Source organism: Phascolarctos cinereus, unplaced genomic scaffold, assembly GCF_003287225.1.
Source record: "Phascolarctos cinereus isolate Bilbo 61053 unplaced genomic scaffold, phaCin_HiC Scaffold_4;HRSCAF=312, whole genome shotgun sequence".
NCBI lineage: Eukaryota > Metazoa > Chordata > Mammalia > Diprotodontia > Phascolarctidae > Phascolarctos > Phascolarctos cinereus.
Window position 1 is genome coordinate 292409978 of NW_027555847.1, and position 25160 is coordinate 292435137.

General features: G+C 39.0%; 1 protein-coding gene across 1 annotated transcript in view; it reads left to right on the plus strand.

Annotated features, from left to right (window-relative positions):
• The first annotated feature begins 5228 nt into the window (after nt 1-5228).
• ELL2 (elongation factor for RNA polymerase II 2) overlaps nt 5229-25160 on the plus strand; it is a 96950-nt gene continuing 77018 nt past the window's right edge. The window contains 2 exon segments of the mRNA XM_078153119.1: nt 5229-5641; nt 24961-25008. Of these exon segments, the coding sequence (XP_078009245.1) occupies nt 5489-5641; nt 24961-25008 (201 nt within the window). The 5' untranslated portion in view covers nt 5229-5488.

Consider the following 25160-nt stretch of genomic DNA (forward strand, 5'->3'; position numbering starts at 1 on the left):
GAACATTCTTTCATATGACTGTAGATAGCTTTGATTCCTTTGTCTGAAATCTGCCTGTTATATCCTTTGATATTTATCAATTGGGGAATGACTTGTAATCTTATAAATTTGACTCAGTTCTCTATATATTTGAAAAATGAGGCCTTTATCAGAGATACTTGCTGTAAAAATTTTCCCCCAGTTTTCAGCTTTCCTTCACAGGGGTGGATTAAAAAAAAGAAAAGAAAAAGAGAGCCATGATTTGATGGGTGATATGAGGCAATATGGCACAGTGAATAGAAAGCAGGTCTCAAACCCTGGAAGACCTGGGCAAGTCACTTAACTTCCCAATGCTTTTGCAACCTACAACAACTTCCCTCATCTGGAAGTTCCCCAAGCCAATTAAATCACAGTTCCAGTTCCTATCCCTATGATCAAAAAGTCCTTCTCTGATGCTTTATCATGAGGGTAAGGGGGTCAATGGGTTCTCAAAAGCTGTGCCAGTAAAGTGTAAATTTTGGCAGTTTCTACCAAGCAGGAAAGGTTTTGAGAACAGGTCCAGTGATGGACTGTGCAAGTATGTATATGTATGTACATGTATCTCTACAGACACACATGGCAAATTTCCAAGGACAATTGGTCTGTCTGCTTCAAGTGTTTCCCCGCTCTGATCCATCTTTCACATGCTGCTAAAGTAATTTTTCTTAGGAACAGATCTGACCGTGTTGATTGAGCAGTCAAACTCCATCAAATATAAACTCTGTTTACTTTTAAAGCTCTTCACAAACTGCCTCCATTCTATTTCTGAAACCTCTTTGGACATTGCTACTCTTTTCTCACTCTGTGCTGTAGCCTGACTTCTCTGTTCCTCACACATTGCCCCCAGGAGCAAATGAAAAATACTCTGTTTGCCATTCAAAGCCTTTCATAACCTAGCCCACTCCTTTCCAGTCTTCTTACAACCTTATTCCCCAATACATACTCTTTCTCTTTGATACAGTGACACTGGCCTCCAGGCTGTTCCATTTTTTTGGCTCTGGGCATGTTCTCTGGCTGATCTCTGTACCTGGAACTCTCCCCCTCCTTGGCTCCAACTACTGACCTCTCTGGCTTCCTTTAAGTCTCAACTACAATCCCACCTTTTACTGGCAGCTTTATCTAACTCCTCTTAATTCCACTGCTTTCCCTCATTTGATTATCTCCTATTTATCCTGTACATAGCTTCCTTTGTATATATTTGCCTGTATGTGGTCTCCCCCATTAGATTGTAAATTACTTGAGGCAGGCACTATCTTTAGCCTCTTTTTGTACTTCCAGAGCTTAGAATGGTACCTTGAACAGGTTAGGCACTTAAATGTTTACTTAATGAATGAAGTAAGTTAATCTCCCACCTCCTTGCCTTTTTACTTGCCAACAACTTACGTGGGTGGAATGGGTTCCCCCTTTATTCTCTGCCTCAAAATTCCTTTCTTTTTCTTAAGCCGGTTCAAGTATTATCTCTGGTATGAAGCTTTTCCTCAAGGCTTCTCTTCCAAATTACCTTGTATTTAACTTCTTGGTATAAATATTTCGTATTTATTCATGTTACACACATAGAGAGAAAAGGAACAGGTTTGGTTTTTTTTTAAGCTCCTGCTCTCTGCCAGGTACTGTGGGAAGTGCTTTACAAATATTATCTCTGAAGAGCCTCACAACAACCCTTAGAAGTAGGGTTGTTGAGGAAACTGAGGCAAAGAGCAGTTAGGTGACCGAGGTCACATATCCACTATCTGAAGCTGTATTTTAACTCAGGCCTTCCTGACTCTCAGGCTGTACATGCTATCCACTGATCCACCTAGCTGCCTCACATATAAATATATTGTTATTTGTACTTCTTGTCTTCATTAGATGCAAGCTCTTTGAAGTGGGCATTGTTTTATTCATATTCTCCAATCCTGTAGTCCACAGGAGGTCCTTCATAATGCTTGTTAATTGACTGATAGACTAGCCAAACTAATTAGGCTCAGAAAGGCTCATTAGCAGGTTGGCCAGGTAACAATGAATTTTTCAAGTACTACAACTCTCAAAGACCATAGGCTAAGTCCAGGAGTTATCCACCAACAATATATGTCAATCCTTACAGTATTGCAGTTGACTAAATGTACTCTATAAAGTGAATCACTTTATAATAGGGTTTTATTGTATCCTTTACCCCCTTCCAGACACCTAACACAATCACAATAAAAATAAAGAACCCATTGGATTGAGGAGAGTCCCTGCCCACCTCCACCTCCCATCTGCTTATCTACATCCTACTGATTCTTCAAGGCCCCAAATCTACCTCCTGCATGAAACCTTTTCCACCTATGACAGGCCACATGGGTCTTTCCTTTCCTGAATTCCTGCTACACTGACACATTATTAAACAATGGTTCAGCACTTATTTGCTTTCTATTTTATGAATGTTGGTTGTCATCATAAACAGAAGATAAGCTGTTTGAGTGGAGGAACTATAGATGTTATATTTATCTGCTTCCCCACAGCATCTTGTACCTTTTAGGTATCCAACAAACATCCCACAGCATCTTGCACATTGTAGGTATCCAATAAATATTGATATGACAAACTGGATATGAGCTATAAAAACAAGTAACAAAAATAGCAACCTTTATAACTGTCTTTCTTCATCACTCCCCTCATAATCACCCTTATCAGCATCACAACTCTGACTATCCTCATGAAAGCATGATGTACTGGGTGCCTGTGAGGCATCAATGAATGACTGGCAGATCATCCAAATAGCATTTTTTCTTGATACACTGTCTTCATGAACATTTTTAATGACTAGAAAGAAAATCGTCAAAAGAAAATGTTCAAAGGAAACAATAGAAATGTAAACATTAACTCCCTCATTAATATAGTATACGCTGTAACAAGTGAGAAAAAATGTCCAATATACCTCAAATTATAAAATGTGAAATTCCTAATAAGGGGCTTCAAAGCTAGTGGCAATAAATACCACCAACTACCCACCCAATCCTTTAAGCAGAGTTACCACCAAAGCAGAAAGAAAATTAAGATGGTTTGTGGGTGAGAATTGACACATCAGAAACCTATGTAGGGAGTTTAGATACAGATTATACTTGCTGTCTGCTAACACACAAAATAACTGAGACTATAGATATATAACTAGAGATTCACTGCCAAAGTGAAGAAGAAAAATAAGACAATAGTTTTAAAACAATGAAATAGTCAGACACTCATTATTAATAGTCAATAAGACAATAGAAAGTAATTCAGACCACGGTTCTAAATGACTTGAACAATTCTTTTATTTTGGAAGTATATTAGAGATCTGGCCTTGGCAAAAGCTTACACTTCTCAGAAAGTGTGAAAAGAGACAGTTCCACAAGAAGATTGTAAAGAAGTGTCAACACAATTTAAATGTGACATTGTATATTTCCTTATGTCCACAAATAATCAATCTGAGATTGTCATAAACAACCTTATAAACAGAGACGTATGTTTAAGTCATGACTTAAAAATATTTAATTTTAAAATCATACTGATTAGCTAGGAAAAGAGGTGGGGTACAGGGACTGAGGATTTATTAAGTGCCTACTGTGTGCTACATACCCTGCTAATAACTTTACAAATATTATCTCATTTGATCTTACTAACTCAATTAGCTCAACTTAAAGTTAGACCAGTGTGGATGGTTTGATTGCAATGAGGGATGGGCTAAAATAAGAATGACATCTTAGGGAATACTTTCTTTAACTCTTGCAATGGCTTTATTATACTTTATTTCCAACAATTTAGTTAACACTAACTTTCTGCATTCTATCTATAAGGTCTTTCCACAGAAATAGGAAAAGGATTATTGGATATTTTCAGCTCTTTCGGCCATATCCACAATACAGATAGAGCTTGACATCATATCTTGTTAAATAGGAAGTAGTAGATAACCCCTATTTCCCTACTATGCCTAGATTCCTGTTAGCTTCTGAACCTTCTCCCCCACTTTACCATTTTAATGCATTCAGGTGTTCCCACTTCCCTGTCAAACAGACAAATGCAGATAAAATTAACAATATTACTTAGAACTTGGCCCAAAGCTCCATATATCCTCCTCAATACTCTTCCCAACTGAGCTATTTTTGAAAAATAATGTTAAATTTTAAGTTCCAATTATCTTTGAGACTCCTCCAGAAACTACCAATAAGTGCACACAACAGTAGGCACTTAACCATGCTCACCAACCAACTTTGACCACTTGCATGTAATTAGGGGTGGAAATGGAACTGATCTTGTATCGTGGAACTGCATTTCAAGCAGTCCTGTTTCCACCACTGGATATATTTTAAGTGGTTTCAAGTGAACAAGTGTTTCAGTAAAGACTATTGTGGGATTACAGACATGGAGCAAAAAGGGACCTTGAAGGCTGTCTAACCCAACCCCTTCATTATATAGATGAAGAAATAGGCTTGGAGAGGTTGAATGATTTAATACCCAAAGTCACAAAGTTAATGAGCAGAATGGACCTCTGACTTAAAATCTAGTTTCTTGCTACAGCAATCAAAGAAATTAAAGGAATAAATTTATAGCACCAACCCCAGGTTCAGGGTGAAAATGACCAGAGATAGCAGACCCTAGCTCTGGAGTCCCCTCCCTTTAGCACGAGAGCCCTGCTGAGTCTTCTTTCCTAGCAGTAATTCCCCTCCCCCAGCTGTAGAGTCCCCGCCCCCCCAAGCTGTAAAGTTCCGCCCCCAGGAGAAAAGTCCCCGCCCCCAAGCTGTACAGTCTGAGCTCTGGAAAGACAAGTTACCGTCCTCGCGTGAAAGACCAGGAATTCTTAACCTTAAGAGGGCAAATTCCCTGGTTGGTCACTACCAACCCTCCGCCCACCTCGCCCAGTCCCCTGACTCAGTCCTGGTTCCTCACGTCCCAAAAGTCCACACAGAAGTTCAGGCATTCCACTGAAAAGGGGGAAAACTCCAACTACTACCGGCAACCCCCGCTTTCACTACCTGACTGGGAGGGGCTCCGGTTCCAGGTAACCAGAGCCTAACCCAGCCACCCAATTAGGATAAGAGCCACTGGCCAGGCCAACCAATCGCGGCCGACCGGCCAAGTCTTCCATGCGTGACGTCAGAAATAATTAAGGAGTCGCGTCACCTCTACGTCAGTCCTTCTGCTCCCTGGCATCCAGTCTCCGAAGCGAAACTGAGGCCACTAGAGGCCCCGCCCCACTCCGGGTGGAGCGCGGCCAATGGAGGAGGGCCTTGAAGTAAGAGAGCCAATGAAAGGAGGCGGGAGGCGGTGACCAAGCCTGGGGGGGCGGAAAGGAGTGGAAAGGGGCGGGACGTGGCGGCCGAGGGGCTGCGGGAGGGTTTAGTTGTGCTCAGTATATGACAGTACGTCAGCAGCGGGATGGCCGTTGCTGTGGTGGCGGCTGCAGGAGCCGGAGCAGCTGCGGCCGCAGTGGAGGCAACAGTAGCAGCAGCAGCAGCACCCGGGGGAGTTTAAGATGGCGGCGGGGGGGCCGGCGGCAGCGGGTCTGCGGGAGGAGCGGCGCTACGGTTTATCGTGCGGGAGGCTCGGCCAGGACAACATCACCGTGTTGCATGTGAAGCTCACAGAGACGGCGATCCGGGCGCTAGAGACATACCAGACCCATAAGGTGAGAGTCCGAGTCCCGAGCCGAGCCGAGCCGAGCCGGGCTGGGCTGGGCTGGGCTGGGCTGCGGAGCGGAGCGGGCGCTCCGGAGCGGGGCTGCGCCGCGCGCTCCTGGCCCTCTCCCGTCCCGTCCCGTCCCGTCCCGTCCCAGCAGGGCGGTCACAGGGCGGGCAGCTCAGCCCCTGGAGGATTCCGCGCTCCCTCCCGGGAGCGTTCTCTCCGCCTCACCCCCGGGAGGATTCTCCCTGTCCCAGGCAGCCCCAGGGCAGCGGGCCGGCGGGCGGCGTCGGTCTGGGATGCCCCTTCTTCGGGTGGCAGCCGGGCGGGGACAGGGAGGCTCCCCCAAGTCCAAACGGGGCTCCGAGGGCGGCCGCCCGTCCATAACGCGACACTGAGGGAGGGAGGCGCAGCCAGACCCGCCTCTGACTGACCCGGGAGCAGTCACTCCAGTGAAAAGGAGAGAAACACCCGGGACAGAGTGGACACAGAGCCGGGGACCCGCCCGGCACACCGGGGACAGAGGCGACAGCGGGAGAAGGGACAGAGTCGGGACATGGGCTCGGGCACGGCCATACACGCCTGGGGACAGCTGTCTGAGGGACACTCAGCACTTATGGGGGGGAGCGAAACGCACACGCAAACCCATTGGGGGGCAGAGAGAGGGTAATTCAGAGGCACCCACCAAGTGGAGGCAGAATGAATGACACATGGACACCCACCCGTATGGGAGAGAGAAGCGGCAGGAACCGGAGTGTGGGCTGGAGACAGAGACATCGACACCGAGGCCGGGGACATGTGCACACGGGAACACGAACTGGGATATAGACACAGTTGAAGGTACATAGGTACGCACAGAGACATCTCCAGGGAGGAAAACACATAGGTGTGAACTATACATGGGAAGAGAGGAGCTCATGAATTCACAAGTGGAAGTGCATACACAGAGAGGGAGAGAGACAACTATATAGACGTGCATTGACACAGAGTGAAAGGACATGCACAGAAGAGTTAAAAGGCAGAAGAACAGATAATCAGGGATCTGGGAAGAGCCCCACCATGGTTGAGGACGGAGAAATATGGATGGATAGGGACGCACAGATAAATGTGAACTGGCTTATAAAGTTACTCAGAAAGATACTAAAGGAAAGGTGAAAAGAAGAAATGCAAGGGAGAAATAGGCCAGATTTGGGGGTAGGATAGGCAAGAAGACAGACATGCAGCAAGAAAAGAATGCAGCGTTGCAGATGAAGAGATGAGGAGTTCAAGTATAGGAAAAGTGGGAATGGGGGAAAGAGAGGGATTATAGACAAAAACAATGTCATGGGGGTGACAGTATGGGTATATAGAAGGTGGGAGAGAAAGACTCAAAACAGACAGGTGTGGTTAACAGAGGAAAAAAAGACAGTCTCACAAGGAGAGAGATATGTACACCCAGAAAGATATACAGAGACATACACAGAACATGAAGGGAAAAGACTGGACACAGAGGATGACAAAGAATGACACACTCTCATACTGAGAACAACCCTGACATAAAGGAGAGATGTGCTGTTTAGAGGGTAGCAGCATGATTAAGTGATTCAGAGTCTGTGCTGCCCTGCACCACCTCTGAGCATCAGAGAAAGGAGACCCATTTATTTTCCCTACTTTTCTCTCCTGCATTCACTTATATGTTCACTACTTTTAATGTCTGGCTAGTACGGGGTTAAGATCAAGCAAATTCAAATCCCAGAGCTTTGAGCTCTGGGCGTGGATAGCAGGAAAAGTCTATCTTCCATCATCCTTGCTGAGAAGGGAAGGAAATCTCCCATCACCCCCTCTCCACAGTGACTTTATGGTGTTGGTTAGCCTGCTTACTTGAGTCCTTGGATCAGTCAGGGGGTTAATATTACGGTGTTAGCTTTGGGCTTTTTCCATAAAGTTACTTTCCTCTTCTATCTGCAAGCTGATGGAATATGTGTACTCTTTGTGTAGGGACAGAGTGAGGTGTTAAGGAAAATTTTGTTGTTTTTTCTTGACCCTTTATATCTCTGTGCATGGGAGCCAGGTGGGATGGGTTAGACATAAGATCCCTTTTCTCCCATCTACCAGGGTGGAGGAAAAACTGTTGGTAGTACTGTGCATAGTTCCTGGGTGCAGGGGGAGGGGGAGGAGAAGGGAAGGGGGAGGAAACCTGCTGACTTGGCATTTGCCAGGACAAGGCCCAGTTCTGGGCTTAACCAGTTCCTATCCAAGGCCAGACCAACAGCTCAGGCTGTCAGTACAGCACCAACAGAACTTTTTAACATGCTTGGCAAAGCTATGAGTCAGGGTGAGGCTGTTAGGCACTATGGATCAGGAAGTGGGAAGAGTTTCAAGAGGTAGGGGAACTATCAGAAACTCGGGAGCTGCCACACTGACTTTTTTAGACCAGCTAATGGGAGGTTATTTCCCAATGCAACCTCTTCCTATGCAGTGTCTGACTAAATCAGACACAAAGACTGAATCAGACACAAATTTATCCTAGAATTGACCCTGCATTAAAAGTGATCTTTCCTCCTGACTAATAGTTTGATTCTAGTCAGCCAAATGATTTGTAGGGCAGAAGCAACTACAATCCCCGGCAGTAACCCCCAAAAAGAAGTATACTGATCTATAAAAATATGCCTGTCTGGTTCTCTTTTCACCCTGAACCCTTGTCGGAATAAATTAAAAAAACTTTAAACTGCAGCTATAATTAGGAAGTGTATGTATGTGTCTGAATGTCGTGTAGTAGTAAAGAAGGTTTAGGCCTATGCTTACAGAAAAATTTGCTTCAGTTTTCCATATAAAATTTCCCTCACCCTTCCTGTGTTCTTCATTGTTAAAAGAGACTGGTGCCAGAACTGCAAGCATCCCCCCAAGTGACTTCAGGCTGGGCAAGGTTAAAGCTATTATTATTACTTCTCCCAGTCTGAGGACTTTAAAGGGACAATACTTTCTAAGAGCCAGAAATTTCAACATTACAATTAATAGAACTTTCCCAAATTAAGCTTGTTCTTTGTCCATTTGAATTACTCTTCCAAGATAATCCATTTTGGCTTGAAAATTAGGAGGCTTTGAGGGGATGAATTTAAGAACTTTTGGGAGCTGTGAAGTAGAAGAAATGGGAAGTTCTTAGTAGTAGTTGAGTGAACCTAAAAGAACTATACAACATAAAGAGTTCATGAAAACACTTTGCTGTAATTAAAATTCTGAAATCTCTCATTTCTCAAATCATAATTCCTTCCTGCTTTAGAAGACATCCCGAACTAATTGATTTTAGTTATTCAAGTGCTCTCAGGTTTTGTTAAAAAGAAGGATAATGCTGCATGATTTTTAAATATTTTTTCCTATGCAATGTGATTTTTAAGTAAGTATACAAATTGTCTGTGAGTAAAAAGCTGCAGTGAGAGATAATTTTGTTTTATAAGAAATTTTCTAGTCAATTTGAACCTGGAAACAGTTTGAAACAGGTTATATGTGTGTGTTAACTTAAAAGGTTTTCATGACTTGCATTATGAACCAAACATGTTTGAGCAGATGAGTATGTGGATAATTTTGCTGACATTAGCAAAGCTGTCTTTTTAACTGCAGGTAAATGTAAGCTGGATAAAGAAAAGGGCAAGTGAGACATGAAATTTTAAAAAATTTGCTGTCTGAATGTGCCAGTATTTGGGGAAAAGCATATTTTAATATATTTTATCAGTTTTTCCTAACTACATCCCTAGGAGCAGTACTGAATTTTATAAAGTTAAATGGTTTTGAGTTAAATGGTTTGCCAATTACCATTAGTAAAAATCATTTTGCATTTGAGTACTTAATTTGAAGGTATGAAATTTGTGCAAGTTTTACTTTCATTTCACTGACAATCTAATCAATTGAATATCGTTGCTTGATGGAAATTTTAAAAGTGTTTGATGCTCAGTGAATGAATGAATGAAAAAGCATTTATTAAGCCCTTACTATGTGCAAAGCAGTATCATTCATATATCCACTTCCTGTTAATTATGGTATTTCTATTTAAAATCTTTTTAATTTTTAAAGCTCCCTAAGCTATTTAATGTGTGTGTATGTCTGGGTAAAAGTTAATTTCTAGGAAGGAAGAATAATTATATTCATTAATTAGTATCCCATTAACACATTCTTTTATAAAATCTAATAATTTTGCATTTGAACAAAACTATCTTGTTTTTATTAGTACCTGGTAGTAAATAATGTACAAACTCAAACATAAGCTTTTAAAAATTCCCATTTTTAGGTTTTGCTCAGCATTAGGGCTTAAATCAATATACTTAAGTACTAATAGTTATTACCAAAGCAGACATTTTCAGAAATTAAACTAACAAAATAATTATCTGTACAATGTTTTGCTTGTATTAGGGGCTTAGTACATGTTTGAATTGAACTCTACAATAGAACCATGATACACTCTGATATACACTCTGAATCCTAGATTAAATAAAGTAAAATACTCAGATCTACTAGTTGATACTCTCACCATGGTAGGTTTCCAAAATTGGATTAATGGTCATTTAAGTATTCTGGTTAAGAGTTTGGATAAACTAAAATCTCACCTTCTGCCAGAACTTTTCGGTTCTCCCTAAACGCTAGCACCTTATTCCCTCTGAGATTACTTCCAGTTTATCTTCTATATATCTTGTTTGAAAATAGTTGTTTGCATAATTATGAGTTCCTTGTGGAAAGGGACCATTTTTGCCTTTCTATCCCCAGCACTATGCGAGGCACATAGTAGGATTGAATACATTTGATAAATGCTTCTTGATTTGACTTAATTCTCTGTTTCTTGACTGTCATCTTCCCTCACTCCCATCAATGTTCAGTTTCTAATTTTTATTAACATTTCTCAGTCTCCCTCCCACAAATATGGTTTATGCACAATTAACAAAAATCACTGTTCACTTAAAGTAGCCAAAGTTGTCATTCAGTAAATTATCTATATGGATTTTAAAATTTAAAATAATTTAAAATGCAAACCTTGATCTCAAGCTTTTTGACAGACAGAAATAAAGATTTCACGTAGTAGAGAGTTCATAGGAATAGATCATTCACTGATTAGTGAAAGTTGAAAGGTGATAACAAAGGAGATTGTTCTAAAAAGTAGTATCCTAATTGTCTCAAAAGTTAGAGAACTTGGAAGGTGAAATATTACACATATATGTATACATATATAAATACATACACACATGTGATTAGAAGAACATTTCAATCCTGAAAGAATTATCAGTATGCTTAGTTATGACAACCACAGGATCCAGCCTTTACATCTGTTTTTACTTTCAAAAATTAAAGAAGCAGTGTGCATACAGTTTGTTAGATTATGAGCAGACACAAAGGTTCTAAAATATAATTTTCAACTGTTGAGTCATTGGTGTAATTTTGCAATAACCAGACCCTTCTCCTTATTTTACAAAGAGTATAGCTTGACCATTTCTTAGTTTTGGCTGGATGTATTTGGAAACTAGGGTAAAAAAAGTATGTCTCTAAAGGAGATAGTATAATGCATTTTAAATGACCTAATCTTTTTCCCTTTTTGTGTGTATTGAAATGATTTTTCAGAAAATTTCTATGCATTTTTTACAAATGTCATACCTAGCTAAATTGTTTTTGTTTTAATTTTACCTAAACTTCTCCATGAGTTGTTAAAAAAAAACTTGTTTTTAAAAAGCAGGTAGCATTGTAGCACAGTTCTAACTGGTTTTTCACGTCAAAATCACTGTTGGGAAATATGAAGCATAATCCAGGCCAGAGTTACTTGGGCAGGCTGTAGCTCTCTATTTTGCTTGGCTATGGAGTTATTGCTATCAATGGGCTATGTTAAAGCCTTCAGGAAGAACTGGTTCTAAGGATTCCACTGACAACCTGGAAAGTACATACCTGGAACCCAGTTGACACAATCTATAGTTGGCATTTAAATATGGGGTAGAGGGGGGAAAAAAGACAGTACATTAAATAATGAATATGTAAATGATTTAAAACTTTATGTATCAAAATCCAGGAACTTAAACCCAGAAGAGTTGGTTGCTCCTGTTTGAATATAGAACATTTAGCCAGCATTTTCAAAACAAGAAGTTTGTTCTACTGGTACTGCAAGTAATTAAATTATTAATATAGACAAATAGGGTCATGCTTCAGCTTTTCCTTATTGGAGAACGTGTCTGCTGTCAAACTAGAAATGACCTTTAGATGACTGAAAGCAAATCTACAGATCTTGACTCTAGATTTTTAACAATCCTTCCAGTGTTAAAGCTCAGTGACGTGCACTAAATTTTTTCAGCTAAGTTAAAGGATGATTAGATCAGTGGTTTGTTTGGGTGAAAGTTTGAAAAAAGTGATTTTTCTACCAAGAAAAATAGCAGAATGTGAAATTAGAAAATTGTTATTCTTTTTAAGTCAAACTGAAAAGAAATCTTGGGTGTAATGGGTATTTTTTGACCTTTGCCCTTTTCTTTCATAGCTAATAGGATTTAGATTTTGAGATATATATTTTAAGTCCTTTTTGACAGCCTTAATTGCATAACCTCTATAAATTATACACAAGACTTTCAGAGATTTCTGATAATAGAAAAATTTTATTTTTACTTGAGTATAACCATTGTAGTTTGTCATTCATGATTGTCCTAAAGTTAAATAACACTACTGTGGAATATGCCCTTATTTGTATTTTGAAGATCCATTTCTAAGTCTGATTTAACTATGGAAAAAAGTCACTGTTTTTTCCCTTGCCCCTCCATTTCTGCTCTCCCATGTCTTTTGATTGTCCCATTCCCTTTTAGTTTAAGAATTTCTTTAAGGAAATTTGAAAAAACACACACACTACTCAACTACATAAAATTTTTATTATACATTTTTAAAAGTTATAGATGTCCACTTAGCAACACTTGGTTCATGGTCTTGTTGAGGTAACCTGCCAGAAATTTTTTCTGCTAAACAATGAACCTTATTCACTAGATAGAGTTTGACCTGTCAAAGAGAGTTTGACAACAGCAAATCCAGCAGATTAAATTTTCCTCTAAGATGCACTTATTCATTTTGGGATCTAAATATTTATCTGGAGAAGATGCTTTTACATGACTGCCTTTTTAAAAATATTTTTCATTTCCACTGATGTTGCCTGTCAGCATTTTATCCTGGGTGATAGAGGATAAGATTACAGAGTTAGGCCAATAAAATGAGAGAAACAAAAACTTTGCCTTCTGGCTTCCTTGGCTTCCATGAAGTCACAGTTAAAATCCGTCCTACCCGAAGCCTTTCCCTATCCCCCTTAATTCTACTGACTCCCTTCTGTTGATTATGCCCTACTTCTCCTGTATGCAGCTTGTTTGTCCATAGTTGTTTGCATGTTGTCTCTCCTGTTAGATTATGAGCTCCTCCAGAGCAGGGACTGGCTTTTGCCTTTCTATCCCCAGTGCTTAGTGCAGTGCCTGTCACATAGTAGGCATTTAATTAAATGTTTGTTGAATGACTGACTGACCCTGGAACACAGACTGTAAAAGGATAGTTGAGTTTATTTAATAGATTTAATTTAATAGATTTAATTTAATAAATTTAATAGATGTTTCTTGCTTCAATAAAAAATATTAATGAGAAGGTACTGGTATCAGAGGTATAAAATAATGCATCCTATATCTTGAAAGAAAACAAGAGTATTATTGAATCATAAATTTATTTGTTGTGAAGGACAGTTTCTTTGTTGAAAGGCTTTTGGGTATCAGAATTATGAAGTGGACTATTATTTATGGTTTTAATGGTGTGGGAATAGTTTGAGGTTTTTAACAAGGAATATAAACCTTTTTTCTCCCTGTTTATTCTTAATAGACATTTGCTGAATAAATAAACAAATCTTTTACAAATGGAAAATCCAGTTTTGTAGTATCTATATGTATATTGTGGGGCTTTTCTTCTAAAATATCTAGAGGGTGGAAAACGTTATTCTGTAGATCCAGGTCGGTGTTGGGATAACCATGACTTAAGCTCAGTGTTAACTCTTAAATATTCTCTGTATGTTAAAACAATGCCAAGTTTTCTTTAGCTATCAGCAAAGCAACTCATTACATTTTATAGTTACAGTATGTGTATGATATCAATGCAGATGTGTTTTTGGAACCTGAGATCTGTGGACTCTCCCTTAAGTTTCTAAGTTTTCAGTATAAAACCATGTACCTTTTTATAGGGCTGTACATTGAGAGCTAGAAGGGGCTGCAGAAGTTCACTATTACAACCTCCTCATTTTTTAGAGGAACCAAGGCCCAGATAGGTTAAATAATTTGCCCAGGGTTACACAGGTAGTAAAATCACAGAGCCAGGATTCAATCCTAGGCTCCTTCTGTCAGATGCAGCCCTCTTTCTGCAGTACCACCCTGCCTCTAAGCAAAGATTATTTTGCCATTTTTCATTCTAAATCTTCAGCTCAATTCGTCATGATCATAGGGAACAGAACTATTTTCCTTTATGAGGGACAGATAAACTTGTCAAGCAATTAAAAGACCAAAGTGGATATCTCTTTTGAGAAAAAGGGAAGGATATTGTGCTCTAGCAGGTAGAAAGTAAAAGGTGATTTATAAGAACTCATTTTTTCTTTAGCTGCTGGTACAGATAAAAATTTTTCTTAAATTGAGCCATTTAAAATCATCTTTGACGTTCTTAATGTTCAACCTATAATAAATATTCCTTTTCAATAGCTATTGTTTAGTAGTATTCCTCATAGAATGACATTGTAATAGAGTGGTAGAAGACTGGCCTTGGTTAAGAAAACCTGGATTTGTTTTGCCTCTCATGCACATTAGCTGTGTCCCCCTGGACAAGTCACTTAACCTTTCAGTAGCCTTTGCAGCCCTTTAAGACTTAAAGTTACAGTTGTCCATCTTGGATGGGGGAAATTAAAATCCTAATTCCAAAAGAAAGAAAAACCTTATCATTTTTGCTATGTGGAACAGAGAATGGATTTTTTTTTAACCCTCTTTTTGAATCTTTGGGTTTGCTATAATAACTAGAAATCAGTCGACTTGTTCTTTACTAGACAGACTGCATAATATTTTTACTTAAATTACTGAGTGTGATTCCTACACATCTGCAGAGAAGAGTTATGATACATTTAGGTAGCATAGTGGAATGAGTGTCTGGCCTGGAGTCAGGAAAACGTAAGTTCAAAATCCAACTAGCTGTGTGACCCTGGGCAAGTCACCTCACCTCTGTCTGACTCAATTTCCCTCACCTATAAAATGAGGATAATAATAGTAACTACCTCCCAGGACTGTTGCAAAGATGAAATGAGATTTGTAAAGTGCTTTGTAAACTCTAAAATGGCTATATAAATATTAGTCTTGTTGTTGCTGCTGCTGGGTAGTATGGCTTTCTAACCCTTTGACCTTTTTAAGGGGATATTTAGTAACAGTTTAGTAAGAAGAAACTTCTTACTCTGCCAGAATCTGGATTTTCTTATAGATTTCATATCCATCCTGTCATTCTATTTTTCCCACTCCACCCATGAACCCAGGAAGATAAAGGGTTATGTTTGATTTCACCACGAGGCTGTTGGGTTGTAAGGCTGATTAGTGTTTTATCAAAGCATTTCCTCTCACTGCTACTCTTGTCCCTAGGCATACTTCCCCAACTAGATATTTAACTACATTGGCCACATTTTTTAATTGGTGAAGTTGTCAAAAATAAAAATTTTTTTTAAAGTAATATCTTTAAGTAGTATAATAGACTTCTTAGGGAGGGAACATGATCTATTCTACTAAAATGTAAGAAACTCTTTATCCTAATACCTAATGCAGCAGTGAAAAGAATCATTAGACTTTTAGGCTTTTTTCTGTGTTGCAAGAGAAAGAAGTTCTTTGGCATCCACCTTTTAGTCTTTTGGATGGAGAAAAAGGAAAAGCGTAGCTAACGATGGTGCTGGTTTATATAGATGATACCTCTTATAAAATTAGTGTGAAATGGATACATCTACCTGTTAATACTGTAGAGAAAGAATGGCATGAATAATTCCAAAATAGTGGGTTACATTCCTTTGTCGTGAAAGTGAGTAGGGGAAAAACAAATTAACAGATTGGCCACACCTCAAAACATAGAACTCATTCTGCTCTTAAAATTCACCTGCACTCTACTGGGAAGAGGAAAACCTGCTGAATTCATCATCAGTCCTCAAACACCAGATTTCCATAGACAAAGTTTGGGAAACTTTTGACCCAGCCTTAGGATGAATCAAAGACCATGTTTGCCCACAAAATTTGTTACTGTCTGTCAGCAATAGCATTGGGATAGATGGAAGTATCCCAAATCAATATGAAGCTTCTTATGCATAAAATCATAATACCTGGAGGCACCTAGAAACATGCTGAATAGAAAGGGGAAACCTGCTGGGGACTCTCAGCAGCATAGAACCAAATTATTCCAGAGTTGGAAGGAGTTTCCTAATCCAACTCTTGCCTGAGCAAGAATTTCCTCTAAATCATCCTAGACAAATAGGAATTTAGAGGCTATTTGAAGACCTCCAGAGACTTAGAAACCACTGTGGGGATCAGTGTTTCTAAACCTGACTCCCTTCTCTCCTAACCTGCTCCCAGTTGAAAACCCAAGAAAGGGGAGTGAAAAGCCCATTGTAACAAATAAGCATAGTCAAGTGAAATATCCACATAGTAACCATTTTAAAAAATGTTACGGTCTCTCTGTGGTCAGAAGGTGGGTAACATGTTTAACTATAGTCCTGCTGGAGACATAGTTCATGGCATTTATGTGTGTTCTTAAATTCAAAGTTGTTATTCTTTGCAATGATATGCTTGCATAATCTCTTGGTTCTGCACACTTCCCTTTGCATGTGTTCATACTACCTAGGATTCTCAGAAATCATCTCTTTCATCATTTCTGATGGCTCAATAATATTCCACTGAATTCATATATCACAATTTGTTCAGATGTTCCCCAACTGATAAACAACCTTTCAGATTCTAGTTCTTTGCTTTTCTTTTTCTATTTTAATTTCCCCTTCAGGATCAAAGAATTTTGTTCTGCTCTTGACTTACAAAGAGAAAGTGGTAACTTAAGGTTATCCAAGTAATGAACTCCCTGAAAACTAGAATAGATTAAAGAGACTCTATAAGACACAAAATTCGTATATTCTCCTTCCAATTCTTTGCTTCATATCTTTTATTTCATTTTTAAAAAATCTCTTGATTTTAAGTATTTGTGTAGCTCTTGTGCAGCATCCAATTTTTTTCTGCTTACATTCATTATAGAGTGACTCTCCTTTTGAGAGATCTCTACATTTATGTTTTTTTTTGATTGTGTACTGGTCAATGTCTTCTTTGGTTTTTTCATCTCTCCAGCTTTATTTCCTACCCTAGGGCTTTGTGCCAGGAACAGGCCCTGCCTAGTGCATTGTTTTGTGGGTGGGGCAGTCAGCCTGGCTTGGCCTTGCCCTGAGTCACCAGGGTCCTGGACTGATAACCTCTTTCCTGGGTTAGGCTTTCCCACCTCTTCATCTTTGAGATTTAGAGCATTGAATCTTCTGGACCTTCTGGGGTCTGTCAGGACCAGTGGTAAGGGATATGTTGATGGTCCTGCCCATAGTTGAGTTCACCGTTGTGCCCCCCCCCAAAGTCCCCTTGGTCGGTTTACAGTTACCCTGGGGCTTTCTGGGAGAGCCCTCCTCTCTTGCTGCCTCAGGGCACAAAGCCCTGTAGGTTATCAATATCTCTGGCCTTCTCTGGTCTCCTGGGAAGCTACAGGCTTATTTGTCTATGGCACTAGCTTTGCTAATGGTTCTTTCTGTTGCCCATGAGCCGCTGACTGACATTTTTTATATGTACTTTCTAGATGGAAGGAGTCACTGTACTGTCTCATTGGTTTTCTTGGTCATTGTTCAATCTAGTTGGAATTTCAGGGTTTTGCTGAAATAAATAGGGAAGCTGGGTAGCCCACCTCAATTCAGGTAGCTATCTTGGCCAGAAGTCTTCTAGCCTATTAATTACTAATTTTTGGATCTGATCATTTCAACCAGTTCATTTTATTTTGTTGCTATGTTTTGTTCTCCCATCATTTTCATTTACAAATATATCCCTCCTCCCTTACCACCCTGGAGAGTTATCCCTCAATAGAAGGAAAGAGAGTGGAGGAGCAGGCTCAGCAAACCTATTAAAACACATCGGCCATGTCTGACAGTATTTGTAGCGTGCCATGCTCTGTCTTTCACCTCTGCAAAGAAAGGAAGGAAGTGATTTTCTCTCTCTTCTCTGGTCAAGCTTGATTATTATAATTAGGCAGTTCCCAATCAACAAATATTTATTAAGAGCCATGGATTTGTGATCTTGTGGCTGTGGGTGACCCCTTCAGGAGAGCAGACTGTCCAACTTAAGCAACTCTTGTCAGTGTCATTCAGTTAGTAAGCATATGTTAAACACCTACTGTGTATCAGGTACTGGATGAAGTGCTGGGAATACAAAGAAAAGCTGAAGATAGCCCCTCCTCTCACAGTATGATAGGGGAGACTGGGTGGATGTAATCAACAAAAGGAAAGAGCTAGCTATTAAGGGGGATTTGGAGAGGCTTCTGGTAGAAGGTAGGATTTTATCAGCACTTGGTGGAAGCCAGAGAAGCTAGACAGGGGAGATGAGAAGGGAGAGAATTCTGATGAAAATGCCTGGAGTTGGGAGATATAGTGTCCTGGGCAAGGAACCTCCTGGAAGCCAGTGTTCTCCCAGAAGTTCACCACAGGGGTTTAGCCGCCATGCTGCCGGACGTCTTCCTCTCTCTTGAAGTTAAGAGGCTACCAGTAGAAGAGAGGGTCCATCAGATTCTCTTGCTGTATCAACCAGCCAATCATCTTTTTTGCTTGTACACCTACTTGGTAACACTCTTTACAAGACTTATTAATTTACAGTACTTCATCTTAGCCCACTCACATGCCCCACGTGCCTCTCCACTGTCCCCTCAGCTCCTGTGACTTTAACTGTTATCTATCTCCATGTAGATTATGCAGTTTCAGAAACTCGGCCACAATCTTTGCCCTGAGCTTCACCATTAATTACCACTTACTTGTTGGATATTTCAAACTTTATGTTTCAAAGACTTTTTAACCTCAATGTGTCCAAAACTGAACTTTATAACTTTTCCCCAAATCCCTCCCTTTTTGCTATTTTTGTTGAAAGGCACCACCATCCTTCCAGTTTGTCAGGTTAGTAAGGTCAGCCTTATCCTAGGCTCCTCACTCTCCTTCATCCCTCATATCCAGTTAGTTGCCAGATCTGGCTGTTGTATGTCACCCCTTCTCTCCACTCGCACAGCTCCCACCTTAGTTTCAGCCTGTACCATCTCTTAGCCTAAGTTACTGCAACAGCCTCTGAAATTAGTCTCCCAGCCTCTTCTCCCCCTACTGTAGTCCATCCTACACCCTGCTGTCAAGATGATCTTCTTTAAGCACAGATCTTACCATGTGACTCCCTTTGCCGAGTCAGCTCCATTGGTGTCCTATTGCCTCTATGATCAAATAAAAACTCCTCCGTTTAGCTTTCACAAGTCCAACACAACCTGGTCCCTTGGCACCTTACTTTTCCAACCCGTTTTGGACAATACTTCCTCACCCTGACAGTGAAGGAGCCAAACTGTCCTTCCCTTCTGTTCCTCACTCAATACTCCCATCTCCGACTCCTGTGCTGTGACTGTATTTTCTCCTTGCCTAACCCTCATAAAATCTTTTTCTTGTTGTAAGATAGTTTAAGCACCAGCTTCTACATGTAACCTTTCCTAATTTCCCCTAACTGCTAGTGCCCCCTCCAACTACCTTGTATGTATATATACCTTCTATTATATTATTTATCTCTATACCTTGTAAATATACCTTCTATATTTATATTTATATGTATATATGATATATGTATTTTTATACATCCTGGTCTCCTCCATTAAAATGTAAGCTCTTTGCATATAGGGATTGTTTTTTTTGTTTGTTTGTATTCCCAGCACTTGGCACATTATGTGGAACATAGTGGGAACTTCATAAATGCTTGCTGATTGATTAATACTCATTTTCAGTTCTTTGGAACTAGTCATGTAAAAAGGTAAAGCTGTGCTTTTATTTCTGTTTAATACTTTGAAATATTTTAAATTTTGAATGAGGTGGAATGGGGCTGCACCTACGATTACATTGGATTTTCCTTTGAGGAAACTCCCTTTACCAGTGCAAATCAGCACCTTCTTTACAATTTATAGGTTTTGAGAGTAGCCTAGGATGAGAAATTTAGTGACTTGTCTTATAAGGTACAAGTATGTGTCAGAGGTGTGACTTGAACCCAAGTCTTCCTGACTCCCAAGGAGGCTTTCTGGCCCCCCCCAGCAATGTTCCCCACTGCTCTGACTGTATGAGGTTGAGGAATAGTTTAGGAGCATTAATAACAAGTCTATAACATTTCATTTATCATGCAGTTGGAACATTTGGCAAAAGGAGTTTCCTTAACTCTAATTTGCAATTCAGTTTCTTGTCTGTCTTGTAGATAGATATAAGATCGATATTTTTTTTTCAGATGCTGAACCCTGCAAAACTACTTTTATCTCTGAAAATATTACTTGGTACAGATATTTAGGTATAGTTTGACAGTTTAAATGCTTTCTTAACATTTAACTAATTTTCAGCGTAAATTTCCTTTGTGGTTTCATCATTTTGAAATATGCCATTTCCTTCTGGCCAACTAAATATGCATGAAGTTAATTTGTGTTTCTTTATCTTACAACCACTGCAGTCAATTCATGTTTGTTTAGATTTAGGCTAAAAACCTAAAAATATTCTTATCCAAAGATTTTACTATAATGGTGTGCATTCTCAAGACTAGTGGTCTTAATATCTGTCCCTTCAGTACAGAGAGCTTTTAGATATAGAAAATGTGCTATAGAGTGTTCTGCCTGTCTCTTCCTGTTGCATTTTTTATGGCATTCAAGAACTGCAGTCCAGGATTGTATGAGAGTCTGGAATCAGAATTTAAAACAGTATGATATTTGAGACTATTTTAAGTCATTCTGCTTGTAGACATTTTCTGTTGTAGCTTTTTAGTGAAGAACTTTTATTCTGGCATACTTGAATTTGTATGCAAGGATCCTTTATTAGTTGCGAGATTTTCAGGTTTTCAGTGAAAAATGAGAATACAATCTCTTAGGAGTATGTTCCATTACAGTAGACCATTCCTTATTACTAGAATTATATTTAGCAACAGAGATGTGCCTCTTGCATCTTTCTTTTTTTTCCATGTCAAAGTGTTTTAGCTACACTAGAGAAAAATTGTAATGATTATATAAAAGTCATCTTTCTTTAGAATCAAAATACCAAAATGATGATGAAAAAGTTCTTTTCTCCATCTTTCTATTTCTGTGATGAACCATTCTGGAAAGATAACTGCCTTCTTACAAATTTCTAGGCAAAGCATTCTGTTGGCTCACAACCCTAAAATTCATGTGTTCAGCAACTATATTTTAAGCAACTGCTGTGTGTTCTGAGGACAATATAACCACAGAAATGGAAGACACAGTACCTGCCTTCTAGGAGCTTACATTATCACTAGAGAGTCAAGTCACACATCATGGAAGAAATTACGAAGCAATAATAATGAACAGTAATAATAGCTGGCATTTGTATGGCACTTTGAGATTTTGCATTATCTAATTTGATTCTCACAATCACCCTGTAAGTTAAGTTCTCTAGGTATTTTACATATGAAGGAACTAAGGTTAAATAAAAGGAGTTAAATGATTTATTAGGCAAATAACTAGTGAATGTTAAAAGAAGAGATTTCTAAGTCTTCTGACTGGGAAAGTCCTGGTCTTATTCCACTTCACCAATCTGTCTCTCTAGTGCTTAGCAACTAGAAGCTAGGGAGTGATCAGCATGGGGTGAGTATAGTCTGGGAAGTTTTCTTAGAAGGCTAAATATTGGATTGAGTCATGAGAGAATTGAGTGATAAAGGTGGATTGACCAAGAGGGCTCAGGAACTCTTCTGGTGAAAGGGAACAGTCTGGGACAAAAGCGAAGGAAAACAAATCACTTCACCTTTCTGGGACTGTTTCATCTGTGGACTGAAGGGGTTGAGTCCCCTTCCAGCTCTAAAATGTATGATCCCATGAACCCAGTTTTTCAATATAATTCTTCATTTTCCCCCCTTTGTAATGTGCAGAAGTTAACCCTCCTTCATTACCACAGCTTCTGCCTTACTGCAGACCATCATCACCTCACAGCTGGATCACTGCAACAGTAATCCAGAGTGATTGACCATTTCTTCCAATATCCACTTTATCTTCTGAAAGTGTCCCCTTGTTCGAGAACCTACAGTGATTGGCTATTGTCTGATTCATTTAATTTAAACTCCCCTACCCCGTTTCCGGAACTTTCCATAATTTCATATCCAGTCTACCTATCAATTTATTTCCCATCATTTCCCAATTCAAAACTTTGTTTCTTTCTGGTAGACATTATACCCATCCTGCTCCCTGTAGACACCATACCCATTCTTGACTTGATTTTGCTCATGCTATTTCCCTCCACTCCCTGTTATCCATCCTTCAGAGTCCAGCTCAGTTCCTTCTTCTTTCTTGTAGCCTACTTGCTCTGTTCTCTCCCATTTCAGAATTACTAGCTTTATAATTGGTACACAGTTTAATACATCATTGTTCTATATCATAAACTACTAAGGGCCAGGGAATCATATCTCATATTTGTGTATCTCTCATAGTACTTGATAATGGTGTTGGGCCTAAGTATTAATACTTTGTTGATTGATGTGGGGATTGAAGGAGAAATAAGACCAAAAATAAGTCTGAAGTTGTGAGTCTGTGGGACCAGAATGCTCATAGTCTTCATTGGTAGACATAGGGAAAGGGTTCCTCTTTTGATGGAGGGGTAGGGGGAAAGTAAATTTTCAAAATTTCATATAAGGAGAAATTGGCATGTACTTACAGAGATGTCTTTTAGGCATTTGGAGTTATAAGATTACAGAGATAAGAGAATCAGAATGGAGATGTAGATTTTGGGGAAATTATTTAAAGGTAGTAGCTAAAACTATAAGAGTAATGAACTTCCTGATGGATGGATGGAACAAATATAGAATGAGGAGAAAGGACCAAGGATGGAAGTTTTGAGATAACTACAGTTAAGAGTTGGAGAAAGAAGAAGAAGCAGAGAGAGAAGAAAAGCCATATAAGGATGTAGGGCCAAATGCCAAGAGACAAGACAGTTTCAAAAAGAAAGTGATATCTATTAGTGTCGAGTACCCAATAACAGTAATAATAATAGCTAACATTTATGTAGTGCTCTGAGGTTTGCAAAACACTTACATGTTACCTCATTTGATCCTTACAACAGCCTTGTGAGAGAAGTGCTATAATTATCATTACTGTTTTGCAGATGAAGAAACTGAGGCTGAGACGTTAAGTGACTTGTCTACTTGTCTAGGGTCATGCAGATAATAAGTGTCTGAGGCAGAATTTGAACTCAGGTCTTTCTGGCTTCCAAACCCAATACCCTGTGCACTAAGCCACCTAGCTAACTACCTGTATAGATTACAAGTGATAATCTCTCTACATGGAAGATTAAGAGTGTGAGAAATGAAGAGGTCACTGGGTGACCTTAGCAGTTATAATGGAGTGGCAAAGTTAGAGGCAGGCAGGGATAGACCACCTCAGTTCTGGCAGTTTAACGGTGAAAGGCAGTAGGAGAAGTTGGATGGATGGGTGGATAGACAGATGGATAACCTGAAATTAGTAGTTTTACACCCGTAAGTCCCAAACCAGCAAATGAGTTTGCCTATTAAGAAGTTTGGTTTTTGTTGATAAGCCTAAAAGTAGTAATTGTGTTCATATTTTTGTTTTCAAACTCAAGATACTTCCTACCTGTGTAGCCCTGGGTGGGTCACTTACCCATTTTGTCAAAGTTTCTTAATTTGTAAAAAGGGGATAATAACATCTCCCAAGAAGGTTGTGAGTGAGGATCAAATGAATAATAGTGACCAGCACAGAATAAGCACTATATAATGTTGCTTATTACTATTATAGTACCTAGCCATGTAATAATATTCCAGAAAGCTTTATTTTTGTCCATTTTCATGAATTATAAATAGGTGTTTCCCTTAGTTTTTATATGAAGATAATATAATATCCCTTTGAAACATGCACTGCTAATTTACCTATGCCTATTTAATTGACTGTCACTCCCATATTACTAAGACTTCATTCAGGGTGAAGAAAATTTTTGTAAACTGTAAATAAAAAAAATAATAATTGTCCATGAGAAAGAACGTAGAAGTGTTTGTTCATGCTTGTATAGTTGTATGTGTACCAGGAGTGAATACTGTAGCAAGAAATTGTATTCAGTATTCTTCAGTCTCATTTGCAGAATTGTTACTCTGCATTGAGGTGTAGATTCACTTCATGGAATAGACATATTTAATTCAACAAACATGGATTAGGTACAACCAACTTAGTGTTTAACAGTGTTTGTTGAATGAATGAATACTCCTGGATATTAAAACACAATTCTTGACGTTTAATTTACAACCTGATTGGGGGGTGTGGGGAAGTACAAAAAAAAGTGGAAGGAAAATAAATTTTTTTAAAACTAAAATTTTGGAAGATGCATTTATCTCCTCCCCCCCCAAAATGGTCCCAAGATAGATAATATTTAAGAATGAAACAAATCTTTTAAAATTACATATTTAAAAGTAAAATTACTTTCTGAGCAAATATTCAACTCAAATTATAAAGGGCACAAACAAGCTTTATAATAAAACTGAAAATATTATACCAGAAAATATGTTCTTTTGGAATTAGATACTTGGGTAGATAGAGACCTAAATACCCAATATATTAACCTTGTCCTTGGTTTCATCCCTGATAAAATGGGAAAGGAGGTGGTGCAAAGAGTCTTCACCAAATGTTCTGAAACATTTTAGTTACTGAATTTACGCCAGCTAGCTACATTTCTGTATTTCTCTTTGGTTTCTTTTTTCCCCACAGTCTTAAAATTTTTGAGAAACTGAGCAAGAATATGTATTTTTATGGCATGTTATTGACAAATTCAGTGAGGCATAAGGAGAAAAACAAAAAACAGAAACCCTTTTTAGGTTTTATAGTTGAAACAGTACTATATCTCTTATCATGTCACCTTAGTTTCATAATTCTGTTAAAAGTAAGATAATAATAAGATTTTTTTTGTGAGACATATCCTTACCAAGTTTGCATAGGATTTGAAGTTTTTAAAAGATTATTACTATGTTACTGTAACACAGGTTAAACTGATTGTGTTTCTTTTTCCTTTTTTTTTAATAGAATTTAACTCCTTGCAGACCTTCAATTCAGTTTCAAGGACTCCAAGGGGTAAGTATTCTTTTTATTTTACAATTTTTCAGGAAAGCTTTTTAAAAATTTTACCTATTATGTTTAAATTTTTAATCTGTTTTTTTCACCTGTTCCTCTTAGAATCTGTGATAGCTAAGGGTACTAGGCATCCTTTGCTCATGTCTTGGTTT